Genomic DNA, 21,736 nt, shown 5'->3' on the forward strand with positions numbered 1-21,736 from the left:
CCACCCTACTGGCCAGTAGGAAACCGGTGACATCCGCAATCTATAGAAAGATATGGAAAAGATTCTGTCTGGAGGGTGGCAGGTCCGATCTCGTGGCAGGCAGCCCCGACCTCCCTAGCATACTAAGTTTTCTGCAGGCAGGTTTTAATAAAGGCCTTAAGCCTAGTACTCTAAAGGTCCAGATTTCAGCATTAAGCGCCTTCTTCGATTACCAGCTAGCTTCACATCCCTGGGTAATAAGATTTATAAAAGCCACGCAGCGCCTGCGCCCCACGATTAGGCAGCTCACCCTGCCTTGGGACCTGGGCCTGGTACTCGGGTTTCTCTGTACAGACCCCTATGCTCTAGATGAGAAGATAACCATCTCTGCCCTCACCCGTAAAACGGCCTTCCTAGTAGCCATTACCACGGCCAAAAGAATAGGGGAGATCCAGGCCCTGTCCACTAAGGACCCATATCTTCAGATAAGAGAGGATAGTATAATCCTAAGGTTAGACCTGGCATTTACCCCGAAGGTAGTCTCCTCAAAGAATCTAAACCAGGAGGTAGTGTTACCATCGTTCTGCGACAATCCCCGTAATAAAAAAAGAACAGCGCCTTCACTCGCTGGACGTGAGGCGCGCGGTGCTAGACTATCTAGAAGCCACCAATAGCTGGCGCATCGACCCAAACTTGTTCTTCCTTTTTGGGGGTAAAAATAAGGGGAAGAAAGCCTCTAAGGTGTCTATCGCGCGCTGGATTACCTCGGTAATCTCTGACGCCTACCAAGCCGAGGGCGTTGGCCCCCCAGGGTCCATAAAAGCCCACTCTACGAGGGCGGTATCAGCCTCATGGGCTGAACGGGCGGGGGCCTCGGTTGACCAAATCTGTAGAGCAGCAACCTGGGCCAATCTAAATACATTCTGCAAGCACTACAAGCTTGATGTGTTGGCTGGTTAGACCGCATTCGGGAGAAAAGTTCTCCAGGCGGTAATCCCACCCTGAGGAGGTGCTTTGGTACTCTCCATGGTGCTGTCAGGTGGACGTCCTGGAAAATAGGTATTAGACCTACCGATAATGATGTTTCCAGGAGTCCATCCTGACAGCACGGGTACTTCCCTCCCTGTTATGTTATGATATGTTGTATTTTCATATGTCATATGCTGTAATATGATTATTTCATTAAACTGTTATTAGCATCATCCACCTTGCGGTACTTGTCAAATCACTGAGGGAGAGGGGGTGGGACGTGACCTTTAACCTCTCGTGTGCTTCCTGTCCCTGTAAGGAGGAGGAGGACGTCCTCCATGGTGCTGTCAGGATGGACTCCTGGAAACATCATTACCGGTAGGTCTAATACCTATTTTTTCCACACAAAAAAAAAAAGTTTAGAAAAATGTTGCCAGACTTCATATATTCTATTGACTGATTAGTAGCACAAACTACATGTTTTTAATTTTTTAAAATGTATAACTCACTGCTAAGTATTGCTGACATAAGTCTTTGACTGTCTGTTATCTTGGTGTTATAAGCCCCTTGTAACGAATGGAAGCAGAGGCAGAGATGGTGAAGTTACATATTTGTTTTTAATTTTTAAAGTGGAAACTCGGGACCATGGTCCAGGGGGCTCCAAAGGGGGCGTAACTAGTGAGCCCTGGGTACCTGTAGTAAAGTCCCTCAGACTGGACCAGAATGGAATACCCAGAGGACACAGGTGCTACCTCCAGTTAGACCCCCGCACACGTGGCAGCTGTCCCAGTGGAACCAAAAGGGATAACAGGAATAATAGAGTCCATAATGAGACTGGTCCTGGATCCGGGAAGTTGGTAGATAGCTGGCTCCAGAAGCCTTGTCACAGTCCTCGGACGGCTGTTGGCGGATCGGGATGGCGTTTGCACAAATGATTGCCGAGATACCCAGGGTTATCGGGATACAGATTCTGTGGAGACAGATGGCATGAGAGAAGGCAGAGAGACTGCAAACGCAGTGCAGACAGATTAGCAACAGAACCGGATGTAGCAATGATTGATACTCATTGCTCTGGCGCTCTCCCTATGGAGTAGAGGCCAGAAATAGCAGCCAGTGTGCTGCCATTGGATAATTGCCCATTTTGAAAAATGCAAGCTGTCCCTTTAAGAAGCCAGGGGAGCGCGTGTGCCCTAATAGCTTTAGCTGAAGACCTGCCGACGGGACGGAGGTGGGGGAAGGGGAGAGAACTGAATGCTGAGAAGCAGCATGGGACACACAGGGACAGTGTGCAAGGCACGGGGGGCAGCAGCAGACCGGGGCACAGAGCCAGGACAGGAACCGGGTGTAACACCTTTTCCATTCATGTCTGCCTCTGCCGTTGTTCTCGGTCATCAGTACAAAATTGGAACCTTATACAAACTTTACTTCTTTAAAGGCTGCAATATATTTCATTTTTATTAAATACACTATTCTGAGGACAAATATTTTTCTACATTGGATTAATTTGGTTCCGTTTTTTTTTTTTGTTATTTTTTTTATTATTGGGTTGGCGTAGCTTACAAATACATGAAACCCCACCCATAGTGTGGTCTAAAAAAATTGTCTTTGGGAAATTTCTGGTTGATATCTGGCCATCATCTCTAGCGCACCACAGTTTGTGCAGACAGGCACAGGATAGAACGCCTATATAATCTCCATTTCAGTAATCAGTGACTTTCTTAAGGATGTGTTTAATAACCATAAAAGTAATACAAAAAGTACCCAAATTTCACAACCACCGCCTAAGAGCCTCCAGTTTTTCATGACCAAATTATTACTAGACATTAAAATTGGGTCAAAAAGCCTTTAATTTTAAGGCACTCAGATGCTACTGGAGTCAAGCTCACTCAGGTTCTGACATCAAAAGGCCAGGGAGAAAAGCAGGGTTGGCAGATCATATCGGATTATTTTTACATTTTCTGGCACAATGTGCTGGAGGGGTCACTTCTAAGAAAGCCCTGCTTATTACTATGAAATATTTACAAACTTTTGCATTATTCATTCATAAAACGAGCAAAATAAACAAATTGTGATGAGAGAAAAAAAAAAGTACGAACCTTCAAAAGTGAGAACCTTCAGGCGCAATGGGCCTGAGATACCATGGCGGTCACACCGATGCCCTCAAGGACGGTGGTAAGCCTGAGTGGGCGGTTTCAAGCAGCACCTAAAGATGGGAAGGTACTGGGAGGGGCAGGCTCCCCTGCCACCATAGAGAGGAGGGGGAAACAAACGTCCTGTCAGGCCTGTTGCGCCTAATGCAGGGTTAAGTAATGAATTGTAATGGTGGGCCTAGAGTTGGAGAAACTATGCCATAATATCCTACTCTTCGTAGAGACTGATGACTCCTCCCTCTTTCATTTTAGAAGAGAAGATTTAATGTATGAAGAAATGTAAGATAAGAAATTGTCTTTGGATTTTTGCTAACTCTGAGGCATACTAGAAAATATTTTCTGCTTTATGGATTTAGCAGCTTGTTCAGAGGTTTATTTTGGAAAATTAAGGAATAAGATATAGAAGGTGTCACTCGTAAGTTTTTCACTTGCTGATTTTGATGGTGCATATGTTAAGAATGGTTAGTAAATGGAAGACGATTGATTGCTAATAGACCAGGAAATAAACCAAACATAATGTTGTAATTACTCCAGATTTACTGTTGGCAATGTTTTTAACTTGTGAGGACAGTCTTTTTAAACTTCCTGCTTGGTGATCAGTGGGTCCATTTCTATTCACTGGTGGTCAGTTGTTAAAGAAATATAGTAATTGCAAATGTGAAAATGTTAAATATATTTGTAAACTGTGGACTTGCCCTCTATACTCTTGAGAAAATCCTATGTAAGTCATGTGTTAAAGGAACCTGCCAGCAGGATTTTGCCACGTAAACTACAGGCATTGTCAGGTTGGCCATGTTAAACTGATTAAAATTATACCAGTGTATGGGAGTCGGCCAAGATGGCTGCTGGCCACGCTTCAGACGATAGTTCAGCCATCTTCTTTTTCTTTTATGTATATATTTGGTAGTATTACTAGTTTCTGAGATAAACCTAAATCTGGTGGCAGCTTTTTATTAGCTTGTTTCATTGTGCAAACTTTCAACTCTATTTGCCTGATGTATGGAGAAAGGATTTGATTTTCCACTGTTAATCAGATGACTGATTCTAGCATATGTAAATGTGTTTGATCAAAGAGGTAAAATATTTAAAAAATGTTAAATACTTCGTCCACTTTCATTACTCAGACATTAATGGGTGATCCAATCATTCCAGATCCCCCAGGAACCTGTCCACAATCAATGAGTAACTGAAACTTTTATAAATATTAACTTGTTCAGCTATGCGAACAGCACATGTTAGACTGCTCAGTAGCTGGAAAAAGAAATGAGGCCCTAGTTTAGCGTTTTCGTGTATACCATAGAATGGCCCATAGAGCAAGAGGCAAAGATGACCTTGGGTGATGTACAATACCTTCTGCCTGCATTTTCTGTGGCTTTCCATCCTAAACATGGCTTTTTGTGTTCAGGAAAATCTATACTCTTGGTTGTTGCTGCTACGAGTAATCACATGTCTGTTCTTTTTGACAAGGGTGATGCTGTTTCTAAAAGAGTGGTCATGGTTTTTGTAAGTTCAAAACACTCTTATTTATAATAGTGACTATACTTTTAAGTCCTTTTTGGAAACCACCAGTACATGAGATGTATATCTTACTAGAGAGAGGAGCTGCTTTTGCCACGTTTCAGTCACACTTCTGCACTGGTCAACATCTAAAACCTACCTACAGTTCTGCCTTCAATGGACCAAACTGGCCTGCTGACTATAGAAGTGTATGGAGAGCTGGGAAAACAGGAGGGAGGAAGAGGCAGAACACTCAGACATTGCATGATAGTCACTAGAAGCTTCAGCAGAGAGGCAAACTGCTAAATAATGTAGAATATTAACTACATAATGACCATAAGTTGTTCTCCAGTACACAGGGCTGCATATTTTGAAGTTACCTGAAAGTCCAATTACACTTTTTAAGACTACAATGTCAATGAATGTCCCCACTCCTGACGTCTATATATAGAATTTTTTTTTTCTTTTCTAATGCCAGAGAAAAATGGTTAAGAACTTATAGCGCTCAGGTCTCTGGCGTAAACACTTAGAGACATTGCTTTTTTAAGCCCATTAACACCAGCCTGAAAAACAGTGAATTTTTGCCACAGATCTGGAATTTGACAAGTTGTGGCATCACGCCCCAGTTGCACCCCAGCTCCAACCCATTTTTGTGGTGTTCTGGGACACTGGCCTGAAAGTCAAATGTTTCAGAATTTTAAAACTTTTCAAAGCTTTCATTCAGTTTTTTAAATGCTTGATTTAATCGAAACCTTTTTAAGTAGTCTCAAAATTTATGTAGTTACCCCAAAAATGTTACGTTTTGGCAAGTTCAAGCCAGCTCAAACTGCTCTGCAAAAATGCTCAGAACTGCGGTGGGATCTGGCACTGTTATGCCTGCCTGTCAAATTCACGGAAAGTGGTGCCTTTTGTTATGGACAATATGTTACTCCATTCCCTGACTAGAATAACTTTTCTGGTGAGGTGCACACAACAGATGAAATGCAATTCTTTAATTCTGCTCCTCTTATTCTTGCATGCGCTTCATTGAAACGATTGTCCAAGCTTGGGGGGATGACAATCTGACCCTGCAGGATTCTCCAGTATTGCCGCTGCAAGCTGGTGGTCACGTGATCACATGTATGTGACTTGCTCACTTGCGGTCACATGCCGACTAGACGTGATCATCCTCTCAGAAGTGCAGTGAGAGGACGAGTATTGTGTGGCTTTCCGTGTTAGTTTTTGTTCAGTGTAGCCATCACACAATGCAACAATTTTTTGCAATACAAAATTTTTTTTTTTCTTTTTTGTTAACATTTTATTAATGTTCCTATAAGTTGATCAGTTGCATTTCATAGTCCATGTGATGAAATCCACTTCTGTACAGGCTTTCTTTTGTAATTAAGAAAGTCCACTCGAGTATCACTAATGTTAATGCTTAACACCTGGAAAAACCAGTGGATATTTTCAGTGGAGTGTCCATCAGTAATTCAATAGTTCTTGCAATGAATAAAACTGATGGCATATATGGTACACTATTCAAGGAATACTTCGCTAAAATTCTAATAAAGCGGAGTACATTTCTTCTGAAAATGTAAAAGCTTCATAAGAGCCAAGTAGGTGTCTAAGGAATGTTTGCACCAAAGAGATACAAAGAAGTATACTCAGATCTTTACCTGTGCAGTAAAGCGTTTTTCCATAAGCATTTTTAGTTCAAAACCTCGCCTCCCTCCCCCAATCATATTGTCACTATACATTTCTAATATATTGTTTCGGCTCTGCCAAGACTCTTGTATCCATGATCGGTGCCCCATTCCATGTCCAAATAACCACTAGAGAGACTAGGTGCTTTAAAGTCTGAATCGCACCTTTCCATTGAGGTAGGGTGTCATTTGAACCTTGGACAAATGTAACCCTAGCATTAAATGGTCAGTGTTCCTTCTTTGGGTAGATGCTAACAAATGTGTACTACAGGGTGGGCCATTTATATGGATATATCTAAATAGGGAATGGTTATCAACTTCCTGTTTGTGGCACATTAGTATATGGGGGGGGGAAACTTTTAAAGATGGGTGGTGACCATGGCGGCCATTTTGAAGTCTGCCATTTTGGAGTCAACTTTATAAATGGCCAACCCAGGTGTATCCATATAAATGGCCCACCATGTAGAAATGCCGTACAAAATCCCCCATTTTGAAGATGATTTAACTGCTGTCAAATCCCAAAAATGTAGCCATTGTCTCAGATTTTTACACGTGCAAATTTTTCCAGCTTCCATCTCTTCAACAACGAACTGTTCAGTCCCCTGTCTAATATCGTATTGGGTCTTTGCGTATAGTCAGTATTTAAAAGGGTGTTCCCAAGTTTGAAAATTATTCCTTATCCATGAGAACTTCCCGATCGCTGGGTGACAAACTGCTTGGACTCCTGATTCTGAGAATTGTGGTTGCGAACAGCCTCATATGAATAGAGCAAAGTTTGATCATGTGCACTAGCGCTCCATTCATTCTCAATCGGATGTTGCCCAGCCCTCTAATCTGCTGCTCTTCCGCACTCATGTTGGACTGGATTTTCAGGAACGAGTTATTTATATTTTTAATAAGATTTTCTATAGTTAATTCTTGTAGTAGTGTCATGGGAGTATTTAAAAGTTTTCGTCGTGGTACACGCTTAGTTGTAGGTCTTGTACAACTGCTAATACAGTGACTTTAGAAGGGTGTCCTTATTTGTACAGAGACTGGGTCATATCTTACTACCACTTCAGAATGTATGACGAGTGCCGGCCATTGGGATTGTCTTGATTTTGGGTGTACGATATAATGTACTCGCCTGCTTGTGCTCTCTAGACGGCGCGCCATGTTACTGTACGTGTCTGATCACTGCTAGATCATACTTACACGGCCGCTTTCTTTATTTTACAGCAGCTGCAGAAGGAAAAGGCAAAAGCGGTGAAGATTTCTTCCAAAAGGTGAGAGGTTTTAGTGCCTTTTTGTTCCTTCCTCGACTCTTCTTTGAGACACTGCCTGCGTTTGTGCTCTTGTTTTGCTACCATGTTTTCATTGCAGTAAAGCGCTGTTGAAAATTCATGACCATTTGACTTCCAGGCTCAAGCTGTGCGTTCCCAAAACCTCCTCCTTTATTAACATGGGTGCCAGACATAGGCTGTATTATTTCCATGTTCGAGTCCGATTACATCGGCTTCCCAAAACAATGCATCTCAGACTCCTACTTTAACACGCCAAATAACCTCTGTATAGATTTTAAATGAGTCCGTCCTACAAAGGATAATGCTTGGCTCTAAAAATTCATCACTTTTTTTTCTTTGAGATTCATAAGCTTTGTACAATATTCTACAGATGTGTCCAAATCATGTGTATGAATGTAATGCTGCACTCAACCAAGGAAGGTAAATCATAACTGTGTAAATAAAATCAAGTTTTTCTGAAAGTAAATGACAGAGGGAATATTTTTTGTTGAGGTTTCTCGAACGAATACAAGGTGCAGTCTGATATTGAGAATGCGTTATCCAGTTACATAATCAGAAAAAAGGTTTTAAATTGTTTAATGTATTTAAAAACTAAAAAGAGAACTCCTCGGGACTAGCCCTTATATTACATTGCAAAGATTTAGTCAGTGTTAGTAATTTCAGCTTGTGTGTGCTGCTTGGTTATCTGTTCCAAAAAAATAATTTCCATTATTGAACACAACTTATGTAGGAAGTTGCAAGGTCTCCCGTATTCGCGCTCCTGTAGATGACCACAGTTCTCTTTTGTGTTTGTGTCCAGTGATTTAAAGGGAATGTCACCTCATTTTTGCCCTATGAGATGCGGCCATCAGGGGCTGTGATGCTGTATATAAGCGCCCGATGTAACCTGAAAGATGATAAAAACGAGTTAGATTATACTCAGCCGGGGGTCCGGTCCGATGGGTGTCGCTGTCCGGTGCCTCCCATCTTCTAGCGATGACGTCCTCCTCCTTACTTCTGCCGCGGCTCTTGCGCAGGCGTATAATATCTACCATGTTGAGGGCAGAGTAGAGTACTGCAGTGCGCAGGTGCCGGGAAAGGTCAGAGAAATCCAGCACCTGCGCACTGCAGTACTCTACTCTGCCCTCAACAGGGTAGATATTATACGCCTGCGCTAGAGCCGCGGCAGAAGTAAGGAGGAGGACGTCATCGCTAGAAGATGGGAGGGGCTGGACCTGCGACACCCATGGGACCAGACTGGACGCCCCCCGGTAAGTATAATATAACTAGGTTTTTCTTATCTTTCAGGTTACGTAGGGGGCTTATCTACAGCATTACACAATGCTGTAGATAGGCTGCTGGTGGCGGTGGCTGCATCTCATAGGCCAAAAATGGGGAGACAGATTCCCTTTAATAGAATTGCCTATACTAAAGGCCTGTAGCTTATCAAACTTGTGTAGTTCTGGTCTCTATAGGAACGGCCATAAAACAAGAGAGAAATGATGATAAAATACTCGGCTCATCCATGTGAAGAAACGCAGAGATTTTCTGTGCATTTCCCTATTATTCTATGCTAATCTCTATAGTTATTGCTTATATAACTTTTTGTCATCTGCCAGATATGGGGAGTAGATGAAATGCGCTCGGCTCAACTATATAAACAGCAGAACAGTGATTCACGGTGATGTACTCCAAATGTACAGCCTTGTACAGGACCGGTGGAGTGAGGCAGGAAATGCTCGGCAGATGGGTTTAGATAAAAACTGCTGAAGACTTCTAGTAAAGGGGAACTTCAATCTGCGTACACAGGTGGACACTGACAGCAGAAGCCCCCTATGCAGGACATCGTAACTCCCCCATCAATAATGCTCCACATGCGTATACACTGGTGCATTATTCCCATTAGATATTGCCTGCAATACACACACTGCAAATGCGTATAAATGGTACAGTCATGTGTGAGGATGTACAGAATTGTATATGTATATTACCTTGCCTACTTTGTATGAGCTTGTTCACATACTGCATTTGTGTAATATTTTTTCGCATGCTTTTAACAAAGCTATACTTTGCAAAGCTACACATTACACATGTGGCATATTTTCCTTTAATAAAAGAAAAGAACATAAACCCTCTGTGTGAACATGGAGGAGCTGCGGTACGTAAAGTTAGTTTTTAGTCTTGTACAGGACCAACATGGTTGGTTGCATGCATACACACACACACACACACACACACACACACACACACACACACACACACACACACCTCCACCGCAACCGTCCCTTACCCAGTAAGTTACCATAAAATTGGACTATAAGATGCACCCCCATTTTCCTTTGTATTTTGGGGGGGTGCAGTAATCATATTGACTGGAAAAATCATGTATACTAGACAATGTAACTTCACAGTAACGCACACAAACAAATGTCTGAATTGATTTTTTTTTTCTGTTTTGAATTTTCTTCAATTTTTTTTTTTCCCCCCTACATTTTATGGTAAAGTGAATGTCATTGAAAAGTACGGCTCGTCCTACAAAAAACCCAAACCCTCAAATAACAGATTTGACTCTTGGAAGAGGCGAGACAAAATTTAAAGTGCAAAAAAATGGAAATTTGCCACAGTGGGAAGAGGTCAAACAGATTTGAAATGAAAGCTGGTCAAGTACCATGGAGGGTTGAGCCATTTGTACTTGGTATCTATTGGACGCTAGGCATAACGAAGTTTTTAAGCTAATGGACACTAAAGACTAAGAGTTCCCAAATATTGAGTCATGCCGCATGACTTAAAATAAGGATTTCCAGGACGTAGCTCCTGACAGCACCAGGGAGGACGTCCCTCGCCTCCTTGCAGGGACAGGAAGAGCACACAAGAGGTTAAAAAGTCTCCACCCCCATTCCCTCAGTGTTTTTTCCTGTCCCTGCACGGAGGGACGCACAAGAGGAGTCTGCTTACCGGAGGGGTCCAGGGGGATCGGGCGGCCCTGCCAATCCTTCCTCCTGCGAAGTGACCCCTGCACTGAAACCCTCCTGGGTGGGGGTCCCTCAGCCGCAGAGACCAGGGGAGGACGAGCCCCCTGGGTAGAGCTGCTTCCTCCCGCATTGGAGGCTCTCTGCTCCGACGCCGGCTGCAGCGCGGGGACCGGAAGTCGCGTGCAGAGAGGCCGCGACACTTCTGGTGACGTCAGAGCGCCGGAAATACAGGCCGCCGGCGAGCGCTCTGAAGGAGAAGAGCACGGTACCAGCGAGACAGGCAGCGTCCTCCTGTCCTGACCTCGCAGAGGCTCTCAAACAGCAATGGAGAACCAGGGCAGAATCTACCCGGATGGGGTAAGTGCGCATAGCGCAGACTGACCGGAGACCCAGACTGCCCAGATCAGAGCCTGACTGTCCCTCTCTTGCACTATGCAGGAAAAGGCACAACTGACAGCGCCCACTTCCACGACCAAGCAGGCAGAGCAAGACCCAGGGAAGCCCAGTAAGTGCCCCGTATGCAGGGTTAAGCTCCCCAACAAGCACAAGAAGTTGCTGTGCGACACCTGTACGGCCAAAGTAATGAAGGGCGAACAGCCGTCCCTCCTATCGGAGATGTGATCGCTGATTCGAGAGGAGGTCCAGGCTTCCGTGGCCACCCTGTCCCAGCCAGTCCAGGCCCCAGTGCTAAGCGAACCAGGCAGGAGATGGAGCTTAGTTCGGAGGAAGGGTCCTGCTCCTCTGAGTCGGATCAGGAAGAAGGCGAGCTGGGCACTAGCGAACCGGAGTATGGGAAAAGATACCTCTTTTCCTCGGATGATACTGACAATCTGGTTCAAGCGGTCAGAGACACAATGCAGATTGAGGAGGTCCAAAAACCTCAGTCCAGGCAGGACATGATGTTCGGAGGCCTTAGGGTGCAGAGAAAAGTGGTATTTCCTGTGAACGACCATGAGCGAGCGATAGTCCTGGAGGAATGGGAGGAGGCGGAAAAACGTCTCGTGATATCCCTGGACTTTAAGAGACTGCTCCCCTTCAACCCCGATTACATAAAAGAATGGGAGGTAGTTCCCAAGATTGATGTCCCTGTGGCAAAAGTAGCTAAGAAAACATCGATCCCCTTTGAGGACGCGTCTAGTCTGAGGGACCCCATGGATAGGAAGGTGGATAACCTGCTTAGGCAGGCCTGGGAAACATCAGCAGCCTTAATTAAGACAAACGTAGCAGCTACTTCGGTAGCAAGGTCTGTGTTTATGGTTGGGCCAGTTAGGCCTGTTTCACACTTCCGTTTTTGTGTCCGCCAAACGGATCCGTTTCCGTTTTTTTGACGGAAACTGATGCAAACGGATCCGTTTTTTTAAAACGGATCCGTTTTTTTGACGGATCCGCGGTAACCGTAATGGAAGTCTATGGGACAAAAAAACGGATCCTGCAAAAAATGGCGGATCCGTTTTTTTACGGAAAACAACGGATTTTGACGGATTTGAAAAAACGGAAGTGTGAAACAGGCCTTAGTTAAATGTTCCTCTAACAAAACCCCAAGGGAAGAAATTATAGATTCTCTTCCGATCATGAAGTCAGCCACAGCCTTCCTAGCCAATGCATCGGCTGAGTCTGTTAGAATTGCCGCCCGGAATAGCTTTTTGTCGAATTCGGCATGCAGAGCCGTCTGGTTAAAGACCTGGACGGGTGATGGAGCATGTAAAAATAAGCTCTGTGCCCTTCCCTTCTCCGGGTTAAAAGTTTTTGGCCCTGCATTGGATGATATATTAGAAAAAGCATCCGATGAAAAGAAAGGGTTCCCTGAGGAAAAGCCTAGGGACCAGCCCTTTCGTAGACCTGTGGGGTATAGAAGGCAGCAGTACTATAGGTACCAGGGGAGCTCTCAGAGGGGTTCCTACAGTAGCACCCACTCTAGAGCTGGAATATCTAGAGCCCCCCCCCCCCCCTTCGGGATCACGTACTAGATCCAGGAGAACATGACTATACCAACATAGGGGTCGACTCAATTCAATTCCCAGTGGTCTCGGATCACAAAAAAATCAGTGGGAACTGAGAACAATAGCAGAGGTTTACCAAATAGAATTTTCATCCCCTCCCCCCGAAAGGTCCATTTCTACTCGCAGAATAAGACTCCCAGATGTGGGTCGATGTGACAGAACTGGCAAGCTTAGGGGTGGTAATTCCGGTTCCCCTGGCAGAAATTGGGGGAGGCCACTATTCGTCCCTATTTACCATCACAAAACCGTCCAGAGAATCCCGTACCATTATAAATCTGAAACCCTTAAATGCCTGAGTCATGTACAAAAGATTCCGAATGGAATCCATCAGATCTACAGTCTATTTGATAGGCACTTTTCAGGTCCAGGGTACACATCAGGGCATTCTTGTCTATCGGGTGCCAATTCACCCAAGATGACGGATTCCTGAGGTTTGCAGGAAGACAATCGGACCTGCCACTTTCAATTTCAGTGTCTTCCCTTTGGTCTGGCCTCGGCGCCTTGAGTCTTCACGAAGCTGATCGCGGAAGTGGTGGCCTTCCTAAGAAATCGCGGAATCGTCATTCCATACCTAGACTACTTTCTCCTGGTGGTGAGATCGGCAGAAGAGCTACGGCGACACAAGGAGACAATAGAGGTTCTAGAGTTTCTGGGCTGGATCATAAACAAAGAAAAATCGAATCTAGTACCAGAAAGGAGGAAGGTTTTTTTTTTTTTTTTTTTGGTGGGTACTACTGGATTCCAGAAGCAGAACCTCCTTCTTGCCACCAGAAAAACAGACAAGGATACGGGACAGCATGAAGGAACTTCAGAAGGGCCGCGTTTCCATCAGAATGCCCATGCACGCTCTGGGCCTCATGACATCCTGCATCCCTTGTGTTTGATGGGCACAGTTCCATGCAAGAACCCTTCAAAAAGAAGTATTGGCCGCCTGGGATCGTCACCAAACCTCCCTGGACAAGAAAATGGCCTTGTCTGCAGCAGCAAAAAGATCCCTGGTGTGGTGGATGCAGCGACAAAACCTAAGAAGGGGTGTCCCCTGGATCACCTCCCCATGCGTCATAATCACTACAGACGCCAGCAAATGGGGCTGGGGGGCTCACCTAGAAGGCAGAATTCTTCAGGGAGAATGGCTGTTCAAACATGCGATCCACCTCCTCCAACTACAAGGAACTTTACGCCACATGGGAGGCCCTAAGAAGAAATCAGGACAAATTAAGAAATCAACACGTCAAGATTCTATCGGACAACGTGACGGCGGTTTCCTTCCTCCGGCATCAGGGAGGAACAAGGCATCGGGCACTCCAGGATCTGGCAAAAAAGATCTTTTCCTGGGAAGAAAATACGGTTCTGTCAGTAACAGCTGTCCATCTCGAAGGGTCGCAAAACACAGTGGCAGATTATTTAAGCAGGCAGAAGATCTGTCCCACAGAGTGGGAGCTGAACACAGAGATCTTTCAGATCTTATGGCAGCGCTGGGGAAGACCGCAGATAGACCTCTTCGCAACCAGAAAGAATACGAAGACATACAGGTTTTTCTCTCTGAATCCATTGTACAATCCAGAAGGGGTAGATGCCCTAAAAGTGGGGGCAGACTCGTATGCATTCCCCCCGATAGCTCTCATTCCAGCCATCCTCGGGAAGATTCAGGAGGATCAGGCAAGAGTGCTACTGATAGCACCTTATTGGCCGTAGAGGAGCTGGTTCCCACTCCTGGGGATTATGGCAGAAGATTGACGACAACTGCTTCCACAGAGGGAAGACATCATTCACCAAGGACTGGGGCGACTTCACCTGTCAACCTGGATCCTTATCGGCAGATCCTGAGGGCTCGAGGCCTGTCAGACCAGGTCATATCGACTATTCAGGCCAGCAGAAAACCCGTAACTTCTGCGATATACCACAAAATTTGGAAAAGATTGTCTGGATTGTGGCAGGCCCAACTCGGTGGAAGGAAAGCCAGACATCCCAAAGATACTGGATTTTCTTCAGGCAGGCTTTAATAAAGGTCTTAGGCCTAGCACGCTGAAGGTCCAGATCTCGGCATTAAGCGCCTTTCTGGACTACCCCTTGGCCTCCCATCCCTGGGTAATAAGATTTATCAGGGCAACTCAGAGGTTACGTCCCACAGTCAGGAGGTCAGTCCCCCCCTTGGGATCTTAGTCTTGTCCTGTGGTCCCTTTGCTCAGATCCCTTTATCCAGAGTCAGGAGATGCCCATCTCACATTGAACCATGAAGGTAGCATTCTTGGTGGCGATCACCACTGCAAGACGGATAAGTGAGATACAGGCGCTATCTATCAGAGACCCATATCTCTGAATCTGGGAGGATCGAATAATCATGAGATTAGACCCCACCTTTTTCCCCAAAGTTGCGTCAGTCCGAAACTTAAACCAGGAAATAGTTTTACTTTCCTTTTTGTGAGAACCCCTCAAATGATAAAGAAAGGGCCCTGCACGAATTAGACGTACGCCAGGCAGTGATTGATTACATCAGGGCCACACAGGGTTGGAGACAGGACCATGACCTATCTTTACTTTTTGGGGGGAAAAACAAAGGAAGAAAAGCCTCTATCGCAAGATGAATAACATCGCTAATCAGTTTAGCCTATGTCTCTCAGGGGGTTCCTCCCCCAGAAAGGTTAAAAGCTCAGTCAACACGGGCTTTATCAGTGTCTTGGGCAGAAAGAGCAGGGGCTTCAGTAAACCAAATCTGTAGGGCCACAACCTGGTCCAGGTTGTACACATTCTGTAAGCATTACAAATTAGATGTGTTATCTAACCAACAGACTGCTTTCGGGAGAATGGTTCTCCAGGCAGTCATCCCACCCTAAGGGGATACTTTGGTATTCTCCCTGGTGCTGTCAGGAGGGACGTCCTGGAAAATGGGCATTAGACCTACCGGTAATTGTTTCCAGGAGTCCATCCTGACAGCACGGATAGTTCCCTTCCCGAATTAATGTCATAATATGATTCTGTGAATAAAGTGTTTAGTTGCATCATCTACGGTGTGGTACTTGGGGAAAAAACAGAGGGAATGGTGGTGGAGACTGTTTTTAACCTCTTGTGTGCTCTTCCTGTCCCTGCAAGGAGGCGAGGGACATCCTCCCTGGTGCTGTCAGGATGGACTCCTGGAAACATAATTACCGGTAGGTCTAATGCCTATTGTTGCTAAATGTGACTTCCAGCTTTGTGCTGATGAGAAACAAACACCCTGAAACACCTGTCTGGCTTAGCTTTTTGGCATAGTCAGCAGTCGTGTGACAAGGCTTGTTAAAGGGTCAACGTTCACTTTGTTTTAGGGTTGCTACTTTTTACTGAGAATTTTGTTATACTGCAGCCTGTGGATCACTGGAGACCTAAACTGGAGGAAGAAACTCCTGCAGAGTTAATTTCTTAATTCACATAAATGCCCAAAAAGCTAAATATCCCCATAACAATAGTGGGTACTATATACCACAGACTAAATTATCACTGACAACCTTGTAGTAAAAACAGGGCACCACTGAATGGTATATAAAATAAAAATATTCTTAATTGACAATTAAAAAAGGTATATCAAGACAAGGTGCAGAATAAAGAGGGACACACTAACTATGGAATCACCACCCAACAATGTAGTCTGATCGCAATAGACAGGTTTCACAATTTAAATCAATCGAATACCACAGCGTCCTGTCATGAATTATTCATGAGCCAAACAGATGGCATCTAAATACAAAGGACTGCGCATCCACTTATCCCTAATTATGTGCTAGCCTTTGCTAATGCAATACTGTGAATCGATTGTAATGAATATCTGTGTATGTACCAGCGGGCAGGTCAGCGGTGATCCCTTGACCCTCTGCCGCTACGCGCGTTTTGCACAGCTTCAGGAGGCGTAAGTTAATTTCTTGTATCAGATGTTGGTAAACTTTAAAGTAAAATATTTAAAAGCGAATGATTAGCACGGTCTACATGTGGAGCCTAATTTAGACCCCAGCAGTTTCCCTGCTCCCTGTGTACATGGAGTGATTAATGAATACTGTGTAGTTATGCAGGATGTTTGCTGAGATCGATGTGAGGTTCCCTTTGCATTGGCATACAGTGGCATGTAAAAGTCTGGGCACCCCTGGTCAAAATTACTGTTGTGACCAGTTAAGCAAGTTGAAGATGGAATGATCTCTAAAAGGGCTAAAGTTAAACATGACACATTTTCTCTGTATTTTAGGCCAAAAAAATTATATATTGTCATTTTTTTACAATTTAAAAATTACAATAAGGATAATAGGCCAATGCAAAAGTTTGGGCACCCTGCATAGTTAGTACCTATTAGCACTCCCTTTTAAAAATATCACAGCTTGTAAATGCTTTTAGTAGGCAGCCAAGAGTCTTTCAATTCTTGTTTGTTGGATTTTCATCCATTCTTCCTTGGAAAATTCTTCTATTTCTGTGAGATTCCTGGGTCGTCTTGCATGCACTGCTATTTTGAGGACTAGCCCCAGATTTTCAATGATTGAAAAACCTTTAGCTATCGCCTTTTGACGTAGTCTATTGTGAATTTTGATGTGTGATCATTATCCATTTGTAGAAGCCATCCTGTTTTCAAATTCAGCTTTTTTACACATGGTGTTATGTTTGCATCAAGAATTTGTTGAAATTTCATTGAATCCATTCTTCGCTCTACCCATAAAATGTTTCCTGTGCCATTGTCTGCAACACAACTCCAAAGCATGATTGATCTATCCCCATGCTTAATGATTGGAGAGATGTTCTTTTCCTGAAATTCTATGCATTTTTTTCTCTGCACATACCTTTGATCATTGCGACCAAAGAGTTTTATTTTAACTTCAACGATTCACAGGACTTGTTTCTAAAATGCATTGGGATTGTTTAGATGTTCTTTTGCATACCTCTGATGCTGAATTTTATGGTGAGGGTGCAGGAGAGGTTTTCTTCTGATGACTCTTCCATGAAGGCCATATTTGATAAGGTGTCTCTGAACAGTAGAACAATTACCACAACTCCAGAATCTGCTAAATCTTTCTGAAGGTCTTTTGCAGTCAAGTGGGGGTTCTAATATGCCTTTCTAGCAATCCTACGAGCAGCTCTGAAATTTTGCTTGGCCTTCCAGACCTTATCTTGACCTCCACTGTTTCTGTAAACTGCCATTTCTGAATTGCATATTGAACTGAGGAAAGGACAACTTTGAAAACGCTTTGCCATCTTCTTATAGCCTTCTCCTGCTTTGTGGGCCGCCACCATTTTCATTTTCAGAGTGCTCGGTAGCTGCTTAAAATAGCCCATGGTGGCTGTTTTTTTGCACAAGGTTAGGAGGCGATGTGTTTCTAAACCTGTGGAATCTGTATCAGCTGGCCTTTCCTAACATTGAGGGTGAACAAGCCATAACCCTTACAGGCTAATTAAGGTCTGAAACCTTGGTCAAAGTTATCTGAGCACGCAAATCTCCAAAGGTGCCTAAACTTTAGCATCAGACCATTTTTCTTTTTGTAATTTTTAAAATGTGAAAAAATGACTATTAATTTTTAGCCTAAAATACAGAACAAATGTGTCATCTTTAACTTTAGGCCTTTTAGAGATCATTTTATCTTCAACTTGCTTAACTGTTCACAATAACAGTAATTTTGACCAGGGGTGCCTTAACTTTTACATGCCACTGTATGTCAATCACTGGTCTCCCCTCCCCTATTTGTGTGCATATGCATTTTGTGACAGTCACTACACATGCATGGAGAGCCTGTTTGTGACTGTCTCTCAGCCACGACACATGCAGCTGCGGCGCTGCACAGCTGATTATCGGCAGCACTCCAGGTATCTGGGATCTCCCGATGCAGCTATTCGGTAAGTACTACAGTTATTTGGATAAGGTGTTATCTGAAGCTATTCGCTGAACCCATCAAGCACAAAATTTATATCACCCATGTACACTCCCTGATAGAAGTTATGTCTCTTATCCATGTTATGTAAATAAAAGCTTATAACCTGACATTAAATTCATCCACTGGTTGTATAAATTATTCTTTTGAAGGCTGAAACCCTCCGAAATGTGGTTTAGTTTAAGAAAATTGGCATCAATGCAGAAATATTGATCATTAAATGGACACAGAATAGTCAGATTTTGGCAAGACAAGTTTTTCGCCTGGTGATATAATGCACCCAATCCTAGTTTACATCCTCACCTGTGCTCAGTAAATGATCAGTTAATTAGTGGGTGTGTATAAAAAGAAACCCAGCACCCCAGACCTTCACTTGAGCTGCAACTTGAGCTCTGACAACATGCCAAAAATCCACCCTGCGACCAAAGCCTGGATTATAAAGAGGCTGAAGACCAGATCCACTGCAGAGGTGGCTGGCACCTTTAATGTGTCTCAGCGTCCAGTACAAAGAATTTAAAAAAAAAAAAAAAAAAAAAAAAAAAAAAAAAAATTGAAGTGACTGGAGATGTGTCTGACAAGCCCAGGTCCGGCAGACCCCACAAGACAACTGCTCAGGAGGAAAGTTTGTTGGTTAGAAAATCCGAAGCAAGCCCCTCTTCCACTACAGCAAAGCTCCAACAGGCCCGGTCACCTCAAGTCCCTGTGTCAACTAGAACAGTTTGTAGGATTCTCGAAATGTCCTCCATGGTCGAATCAGTTCCCAGAGTCCAGCACTAAACAAAAGGCAAATAAAAAACCGTGTGGCATTTGCCAAGTCCCACAGCCTGCTAAACAGATGGATGCTGGAGAAGTGGCAGAAGGTGGATTTCTCTGATGGATCTTCAGTATAATTACACCACAGCCGCCGCAAATACTGCAGGAGACCTATTGGGGCCCGTATGGATCCAAAATACACCCAGAAAACAGTTAAATTTGGTGGTGGAAAGATCATGGTCTGGGGTTACATTTAGTATGGGAGTGTGCGAAGCATTCGCAAGGTGGAAGGTAATATCAATAGCCTGAAATATCAAGAAGTATTAGCTACCTCTTATATTCCAAATCATAAAAGGGGTCAAATTCTGCAGCAGGATGGTGCTCCATCTCATACATCCATCTCTACCACAAGGTTCCTCCAGGCAAAAAAGATCAAGGTGCTCAAGGACTGGCCAGCCCAGTCACCAGACATGGACATCATTGAGCATGTTTGGAGTAGGATGAAAGAGGAAGCTTGGAAGACAAAACCAAAGAATCTAGATGAACTCTGGGAGGCATGTAAGACTGCATTCTTTGCTATTCCTGATGACTTCATTAATAAATTGTATGAATCATTGTTCAACCACATAGATGCAGTCCTTCAAGCTCATGGAAGTCATGCAATATTAAATATGACTCTAATAGCACCACAACTTCATTCAGCAGTGTTATGCAACATATATTTGTATTTTAAGTTAATTATTTGTTTGAATATCACGTTACTTTCTGTGGCCGACAAAACTTGTGTTGCCAAAATCCGACCATTCTGTGTCCATTAAATGATTAATATTTCTCCATTTATGACCATTTATTTTCTTACCCTAAACCGCATTTCGGAGGGTTTCAGCTTTCAAAAGAATAATTTATATAACCAATGGATGAATTTAACGTCAGGTTATAAGCTTTTATTTACATAGCGCATGGATAAGCGACATAACTTCTGTCAGGGAGTGTAGAGGATTGGTGTAGTCCTAGCATATCTATATGAATTATTGAAATGTTATCTACCACAATGTGCAGTGCATAGCAACAGCCCAGTAATTTCTCAGTCTTCTCCATTGTCTCTGCTGTGCTCGTGTATATCTTACTGCACTCGATTGCATACGAGTGCAGTCCGAGGAATTACATGCACCCATAGACTTGTATGCTCTGGTTTTTCTCTGAATCAGCATGAGAAAAAAAATTGCAGTTCTGTGTAACACTGGGCCGAGTGTGTTCTGATTAATACATTGCATAGAACTCGTCCGAGTTATACACCAGTGTGAGCGAGCCCTTGAAGTGGATGTGTTCCCTGATGAAATACTAAATGGTTGCCACATGTGACACAACAATGTCACATGAGTCGCAATGAACAGCCGCTCTTACATAGCAAGAACTGCTGTGCTCCGGCAAGGCAGGATACGTTGTATTTGGTTTTTGTGGGGCACTGCAGTGCTTTAACTGGGGTCATCCAGTAGAGGACAACCACTTTAGGCTATGTACCCACATATGCAGAAAATTACTGACTGAAAACCGGACTCCTTCCCAGAAAACGTGCATTGTTTTCCATGCGTTTTTGCACCAAAAGCGCACGTTAAGGCGTTTTTATCTGGAGCATCTCCAGTCTCATAGAATATAGTTAGAAATGCGGATTTTTCCACAAAACTAAGGAGTATGCTGCGGTTTTTACCACGATGCATTTTTTTTCACGGAGAAAAGCGCATCAATATGCTTAAAGTGCAGAATTCATTAATGAATGGGATGCTTCTTGTAAGCGTTTAAGTGGTTTTTTTTTGCCAGTAAAAACGCTTAAACGTGAAAAACGCTTACGTGTGCACACTACCTTAAGGCCTCTTTCACACCAGTTTTTTGCCGTCAGGCGCGATCCGGCTTTTTTTTTGTAAAACCGGATCCGGCAAAATGCAATGCCGGATCCAGTTTTTCCCCATTGACTTGCATTAGCGCCGGATCGCATTGCGTTTCATCCGTCTCATTCCGGCGTCTGGAAAAAACGGCTACTGTAACGTTTTTTGTCTCCGGCGAAAAAGCCGGAAGCGCCGGATCCGGCGCTTCCAGCTTTTTACTACAATGAAAGTATGGGCGCCGGATCCAGATAAAGACGGATCCAGCCACCGGATCCGTTTTTTTAAGTCTGCGCATGCTCACATCCAATTGGCCAGCCCCCAGGAAACAGATTTAACCTGCTAGACGGATCCAGCAAAAAAAGGATCCGTTTCTACAGTTCTCCAAAATTTATGCCGGATCCGTTTTTTCTAAAAATAGCCGGATCCTGCCTGACGGCAAAAAACTGATGTGTGAAAGTAGCCTAATCCTATTAACAGACTTTTCTGCCTTTTTGGTATTTTTGTGACAACTTGTTTGCTACAATTTTACTGTTTAAATGTGAATGTCACATATAAAGGAAAAACAATAGTCCTAAGCGTTCATTTGGCCACAACCTTAAGATGTGTTTAGTATGAAACTTAATGTATTAAGTGGAAAAATAATTTGTCGAGTTTCCTTCACGTAATGAGGATTCGCCTATGTCACACACAGTGATTGGGGATCTGGCCTCCTG

General features: G+C 43.8%; 1 protein-coding gene across 4 annotated transcripts in view; it reads left to right on the forward strand.

Moving 5' to 3' along the window:
- BICC1 (BicC family RNA binding protein 1) overlaps positions 1 to 21,736 on the forward strand; it is a 291,846-nt gene that overhangs the window by 118,428 nt on the left and 151,682 nt on the right. For 3 of the 4 annotated variants that reach the window (XM_073548254.1, XM_073548256.1, XM_073548253.1), the window contains exon 2: positions 7,496 to 7,542. In XM_073548254.1, coding sequence (XP_073404355.1) covers positions 7,496 to 7,542 — 47 coding nt within the window. The remainder of the gene's footprint in view (positions 1 to 7,495; positions 7,543 to 21,736) is intronic. The other variant, XM_073548255.1, reaches the window with a different exon arrangement.

This window comes from Dendrobates tinctorius, unplaced genomic scaffold (genome assembly GCF_039654945.1).
Source record: "Dendrobates tinctorius isolate UK_male_01 unplaced genomic scaffold, ASM3965494v1 ptg000156l, whole genome shotgun sequence".
Lineage (NCBI taxonomy): Eukaryota > Metazoa > Chordata > Amphibia > Anura > Dendrobatidae > Dendrobates > Dendrobates tinctorius.